At 36.4% G+C, this 7,472-nt stretch overlaps 1 protein-coding gene across 1 annotated transcript in view; it reads right to left on the bottom strand.

The window, feature by feature from the left end:
- Positions 1-5,748: 5,748 nt before the first annotated feature.
- LOC126161613 (NFX1-type zinc finger-containing protein 1-like) overlaps positions 5,749-7,472 on the bottom strand; it is a 392,892-nt gene continuing 391,168 nt past the window's right edge. Inside the window, exon 16 of the mRNA XM_049917568.1 lies at positions 5,749-6,859. Coding sequence (XP_049773525.1) covers positions 6,129-6,859 — 731 coding nt within the window. The 3' untranslated portion in view covers positions 5,749-6,128. The remainder of the gene's footprint in view (positions 6,860-7,472) is intronic.

The following is a 7,472-nucleotide window of genomic DNA, read 5'->3' as shown; positions in this document are numbered from 1 at the left end:
AGAAAGCCGCCTGGTAGAATTTTGCACAGAGCACAACTTAATCATAGCTAACACTTGGTTCAAGAATCATAAAAGAAGGTTGTATACATGGAAGAAGCCTGGAGATTCTGACAGGTTTCAGATAGATTATATAATGGTAAGACAGAGATTTAGGAACCCAGTTTTAAATTGTAAGACATTTCCAGGGGCAGATGTGGACTCTTACCACAATCTATTGGTTATGACCTGTAGATTAAAATTGAAGAAACTGCAGAAAGGTGGGAATTTAAGGAGATGGGACCTGGATCAACTGACTAAACGAGAGGTTGTACAGTGTTTCAGGGACATCATAAGGGAACAATTGACAAGAATGGGGGAAAGAAATACAGTAGAAGAAGAATGGGTAGCTTTGAGGGATGAAGTAGTGAAGGCAGCAGAGGATCAAGTAGGTAAAAAGACGAGGGCTAGTAGAAATCCTTGGGTAACAGAAGAAATATTGAGTTTAATTGATGAAAGAAGATAATACAAAAATGCAGTAAGTGAAGCAGGCAAAAGGAATACAAATGTCTCAAAAATGAGATCAACAGGAAGTGCAAAATGGCTAAGCAGGGATGGCTAGAGGGCAAATGTAAGGATGTAGAGGCATATCTCACTAGGAGTAAGATAGATATTGCCTACAGGAAAATTAAAGAGACATTTGGAGAAAAGAGAACCACTTGTATGAATATCAAGAGCTCAGGTGGAAACCCAGTTCTAAGCAAAGAAGGGAAAGCAGAAAGGTGGAAGGAGTATATAGAGGGGCTATACAAGGGCGATGTACTTGAGGACAATATTATGGAAATGGAAGAGGATGTAGATGAAGATGAAATGGGAGATATGATACTGCGTGAAGAGTCTGACAGAGCACAGAGTCGAAACAAGGCCCCGGGAGTAGATAACATTCCATTAGAACTACTGAAAGCCTTGGGAGAGCCAGTCCTGACAAAACTCTATCATCTGGTGAGCATGATGTATGAGACAGGCGAAATACCCTCAGACTTCAAGAAGAATATAATAATTCCAATCCCAAAGCGAACAGGTGTTGACAGATGTGAAAATTACCGAACTATCAGTTTAATAAGTCACAGCTGCAAAATACTAATGCGAATTCTTTACAGACGAATGGAAAAACTAGTAGAAGCCGACCTCGGGGAAGATCAGTTTGGATTCCGTAGAAATATCGGAACACGTGAGGCAATACTGACCCTATGACTTTCCTTAGAAAATAGATTAAGGAAAGGCAAACCTACATTTCTAGCATTTGTAGACTTAGAGAAAGCTTTTGACAATGTTGACTGGAATACTCTCTTTCAAATTCTGAAGGTGGCAGGGGTAAAATACAGAGAGCGAAAAGCTATTTACAATTTGTACAGAAACCAGATGGCAGTTATAAGAGTCGAGGGGCATGAAAGGGAAGCAGTGGTTGGGAAGGGAGTGAGACAGGGTTGTAGCCTCTCCCCGATGTTATTCAATCTGTATATTGAGCAAGCAGTAAAGGAAACAAAAGAAAAATTTGGAGTAGGTATTAAAATCCACGGAGAAGAAATAAAAACTTTGAGGTTCGCCGATGACATTGTAATTCTGTCAGAGACAGCAAATGACTTGCAAGAGCATTTGAATGGAATGGACAGTGTCTTGAAAGGAGGATATAAGATGAACGTCAACAAATGCAAAACGAGGATAATGGAATGTAGTCGAATTAAATCGGGTGATACTGAGGGAATTAGATTAGGAAATGAGACACTTAAAGTAGTAAAGGAGTTTTGCTATTTGGGGAGCAAAATAACTGATGATGGTCAAAGTAGAGAAGATATAAAATGTAGACTGGTAATGGCAAGGAAAGCATTTCTGAAGAAGAGAAATTTGTTAACATCGAGTATGGATTTAAGTGTCAGGAAGTTGTTTCTGAAAGTGTTTGTATGGAGTGTAGCCATGTATGGAAGTGAAACATGGACGATAAATAGTTTGGACAAGAAAAGAATAGAAGCTTTCGAAATGTGGTGCTACAGAAGAATGCTGAAGATTAGATGGGTAGATCACGTAACTAATGAGGAAGTATTGAATAGGATTGGGGAGAAGAGAAGTTTGTGGCACAACTTGACTAGAAGAAGGGATCGGTTGGTAGGACATGTTCTGAGGCATCAAGGGATCACCAATTTAGTATTGGAGGGCAGCATGGAGCGTAAAAATCATAGAGGGAGACCAAGAGATGAATACACTAAGCAGATTCAGAATGTAGTAAGTTGCAGTAGGTACTGGGAGATGAAGAAGCTTGCACAGGATAGAGTAGCATGGAGAGCTGCATCAAACCAGTCTCAGGACTGAAGACCACAACAACAACAACAACAACATATTGTACCACTACAATGTATTATGTAATTAATTTGTATATATGATGTGAATGAAAATAAGTAAAAACTAATAAACAAACTGTAGTAACAGAACCCAGTTAATGAAAAATTTATGATGTTTTAAAACTTAAGAAATTTGTGTTCATAATGTAAGCGATGGGTGGAATGTTAGCCACAGGTATAAGCTATTATGTTATGTATATTGCTGTAACTCAATACTTGTATGAATTTTGATTGCAAACCAAACTCCATGAAAAAGAATGAACTTCAAGGACAAACAAGTTATACAATGTTTTTGACAGCTATATATGTCTTTCAACAAGTAGACGGTCAAGTGAGGTGACATTAAGATACGTGTGTAACAAAATAATTTCTGAGTATCGTGGCTCACAACGCTCGATACATTAATAAGTGAGCTATAGTTGTTCGAGCCAGTACTTACCTTGTCGATAGATGCTGTTGGCCAGGGTTCTCTCCACTGAAAATGCGAGTACGACTGGTAATAATGATGCCCAGGCCGCAAAAATGGAGGTCTTCTGCCACAGCGTCGGATTTTGAAACAATAAGCACACACTCAGTGCACCCAGAATGAAGACGAACTCCATGGCAATTCTTCACTATGTAATAGTCAGGTGAAAGTGTGATACTCAATGTGAAATCAACACTAAGAAAATAAGTGCACACACGTGTGATTGTAGTAACTAGCATGTTGACCGTTAGTGACTAGTGCTTAGCCACCAAACCTGCTAGTGCACAAGCGCAAAACCCAGCAGCGAGGCCAAAGCAAATTGAACATTATTGTCAGCACGCTAAATGAAATATGTAATGAACTATTGTATTATGTATGTAATCCTTCAATTTCTTGTAGAACTTTAACATAAATAAGATAAGCTGGCATATGCATTCCATTAAATATAAGAAAAGCCGACAAATAAAGGTCATCGACCTCTATCGACAAATGTAAATGTAAATATGTACATGCAAAAAACATTCTACCATGTCAGCGTACAGCGTGGAGGTAATTGTGTAGGTACATGGTGAAAGACCCCTCCCCTCGATATGGTAAAGTATAAATTTATTAAAAAAATAACAAAAAAATAAAAATACAAAACTTCATTCATTTTCCTTTGTAGATGATTTTGTTTCTCTCTCTCATATGTAGAAGGATGATTAAGATGTATTACTTAAAGTATGAAGTATTGTGAGTGTTATGTACTAAACATCTGTATGAATAAGAGAAGACTTAACAACAGTATTATTTTTATTTAAGTGAAGTGTAGCCCAGGAAGGAGGATTTTCTTTATTTTTTGACACGCACTGGTGTTCTTGAAGTTGGCTGCCTGCATCTACAATTGAAATGTAAGAGCAGAAGTCCAGATAGCCTAAATTTGTACAAGCAGAACATTTCTAATAATGCAATTGTATTAACCTTTTAAAATTTTTTCCCTTCATACCTGTATATTTCTTTTTTTATTAAAATAACACAATTTGGCTGCATTCACCCATAACTATTTTTATGGGTGCATTTCATTTGCATTTTAGTCCATTGTGACTAGCTGAAGGTATCCACACTTGGTTGTTTTAGTCCTTCGCCAATACATCTGCGAGAGAACTGTTCATGTTTAATTTTCTTCTGAACCTAAAGTGTTTTGTGTTCTGCACCACTTTTCAGGCCAAAGTACTTGTATTTGTTCCAAACATTTTAAACCCATTCTAGTATATCCAAGTGATGATAACATTATATCTTTAAATTTATGTTTTGAAGCTGACATTTCAGTCTTTCTGCACACTTTGTGGGGAGTAGAACGCTTTTATTAACACAGAGTTCCTACAATAATGTCCCACACGAAATTTTAATAGTATCAACTGTACTTCATGCACATCTTCTGAAAATGTTATAATCTAGTCGGTTACTTTACATTTTAAAAATTTGAAACAAAAAATTATTGTTTTTAATGAATTCTTCTACCAGATTCAGTATATGTTTTAAATTTTTCAGTTAAACTTAACCCAAAAATTTAATTTCTAGCAGTAGATATAACTTTCTCAAATGAATCTCATATTCAAAATCCTAGGTTCAGGATCTTGTGAGTACATGTAAGCAACAATTAATGAAATCTGAAGTTTTTACTTTTTGTCACAAAGTACCCCTCCACTGGTATTATATGTTACTGAAGTGCGTGATATTGCTAAGAATGTGCTAAAAGATATTTTCAGTTTCTCCCCCTACCAACACGTCAGTACGTCATTAAAAATATTTTGTTAATATAATGCAAGAATAATTAAAGAATTTATTGTTATTTCATGCTTTTAAGTTTCTTTTCGCAGGCATAAAGTACAATACCCCCCCCCCTCCCCATGGTAATGTGCATATTAGGAAATGCATTGGAACTGAGAGGGTTAAAGTTTAATTGTGATTCTCCATCAATGTGCCAAAAATGTCTGCTGTTGGTATAGTCAGTTTGAAATGACTGGATATGTGTGTAAAGGAAAAAGCACGGATGACCAAAAGTGTCCAAACAGGATGTCGACTTAGTCACAGAATCTTACCTTTGTAGTATTAAGAAGGCTGTTTGGAAAGCAAGTCTTGAATTCAGGTGCTAACATGAAAGGTTTTAAGAAAATGTTGACAATTGTGTCCATACTGATTACAGCTGGTACATGCTTTAAAGCCAGATGACTGTGGTGTATGTTATAACCGCAAGTGAAATGTTGCAAGAGGAACATGATTTCTGGATTGTGGGGTGTTCAGTGATGAGTCAACCATCTAAGTGGGGAAGGTAAATTACCATGATGTTTGTATCTGCACAATATCACAGTGACTCCCCAAAATTAAACTTTTTCTGCACTATGTTCAAATGTCAAGTCACATACCACTCCTTTTCTTCCCCCCCCCCCCCCCCCCCTTCCCTCTTCTGCCCCAACAGCGTCTCTTTGTTCAAGACTGGGTGAACATCAGTCCCTGACCATTGGGTTGGTCACAATGGTCAATACAACAGGGCTTTTTTTTCTTCTGGCTCCATGTTCACCTGACCTCAAGTCATGATTTTTTTTTCTCTGAGGCTTTATCCACAATCATGTCGATGTGCTCCACTATCTAATGATTTTCCCACCGTTGAGACACAGAACTGACGTGGCTATTGTTTGCATTACTCCAGATATGTTAACCAAAGTGTGGGGAAAATTGGATTTTAGGTTGAACATGAGCTGTATAATGAAAGGTGCACATTTTGAACAACTGCACGAAAAATTAGCGTAGTTTACCTTCAGTTTGATGTACTATTTGTTGTAAGTAGTCTACATTAAACTGTTACAATACACCATCAAAACTGGGACATGCTTTCATGGATATCCTGTATCTTAGAATAATAATCCAGTATATTCTCTAGATTTTTTATTCAGTACAAATATTTGCTTCTCATTTAGTGGTACAAGTAACACATAATACTGCCACAGTATCTGCCACACCCAATAAAGCCACAAACATCTATCAGAAACTGACAAGCAATTTATTTTTTCTGTAAAATGATAAAAATAATGTTAAGTATTAAGTAAAATGGTTTATATAATCATAGAACAAACTACAATTCATAGAGTGAAAAACAGGGTATACTTTAAAAATAATATTCTCACTGATGAACTCTTAGCAACATGTAAAATAAGGATATAGTTTTGTAACAACATAATCTAAATCAATCAAACAGAAATTACACTCAGGCTTAGAGGTACACGGAATCCCTTAAAAATTCATGTATTACACTACGCTGGATGTGTTGACTCAATTTCCCCAGCTTGATAATTGTCCCTATGCACAGGATACCTTGCACCACTGATTTTAGCCCCACAATCTGGACATTTACCTTCATGCATCGCTCCTCCATGGTTTCCAATAACACAGTAATGTCCATTTGGGCATCTGAACCAGTGACCAGGTGTTACACCTACTGTTTTCACAATCTCTCTTCTAATTATTTCATTATCAAGTGGGACTTCTATTTTACATGCTTCATTCAATTTGTCTAAAATTTCTTTCAATTTTTGATCCTGTATTGATGTAAATCTTTCAATAGACTTCACTTCTTGCTCAGCTTTTTTGTATAATGCCTTAATAATCTCAGATGAGTGGGATGATGTGAAGTTGATGGTCCTCTCAATACTATAGAGCTGTGCCATTCTCACAAATCTGTTTATTTCTTGATTAAAATCAATAACTTCCTGTTGACTCACGTGTGTATTCCTTTCCCTGATCAAACAAACCAGTAAGTCAAATTGTTTCATAACTTTCTTGAAAGTGTCTTCATATGGAACACAGGGAATCATTATTCGGAGAAAACAGCATTCCAGGGTTTCCAGAAGTTTCGAGATGAAGTCTATTTTAATGGATATTGAGTCAAGGTCCATTCTCGAAAGAAATATTCTCCTCCTCTTTTGTTGATGTTGAAGGTTTGAGTGTAATAATGTTAACGTCTTCTGTATTTCAGTGCTTTCTCCTGTAAAACCATCAAAACCAGCATTATGTAAAACTGAGAAACAAAATTAAATACATATTATGTACAAATATGCCAAAATAATTTACTGATATTAAGAACAACATGCAAACAGAACTTGTTAAACTAACAGCAATTATTTTGGACTTGAAACAGCACACATCAAGATCAAGAGGCTTCATCAGTACTGTTGCTGCAATGACCTACATGCAAAACACTTTCTGAAGTTATCTTTTGTCATCACTGTCTGCATAATGAACACATATATTTGACAGCTCTGGCAATTTAACATAAAGCACCTCACAAAAACCAATCTTTAGGCAAATGCCGTGAGGATATTTTAATTTTAGATAGCTGCTCACATGCATTTGACATTTACACTTCAAATGTATCTTCTTGGTGTGGCTCCAGCTTGCACGAGAACTGTAAGGTGCAACTCGTTTTCAGAGTTTGTGGAATATGTAGACCTCTGGATATATCAGAATAATTACAATATAAATATTATTTAATATCCACTGGAAATTTTTGTTAAATGAAGTTTTACGAGTGGTACAATTAATAAATGATGTGTTATATGCGGTGGATAGCAGTTATATGCGGTGGATAGCACACTGGA

The sequence above is a fragment of the Schistocerca cancellata genome, chromosome 2 (assembly GCF_023864275.1).
Source record: "Schistocerca cancellata isolate TAMUIC-IGC-003103 chromosome 2, iqSchCanc2.1, whole genome shotgun sequence".
Classification (NCBI taxonomy): domain Eukaryota; kingdom Metazoa; phylum Arthropoda; class Insecta; order Orthoptera; family Acrididae; genus Schistocerca; species Schistocerca cancellata.
Note: the sequence above shows the minus strand (reverse complement) of the source record. Positions and strands in the feature narration are given on the sequence as shown.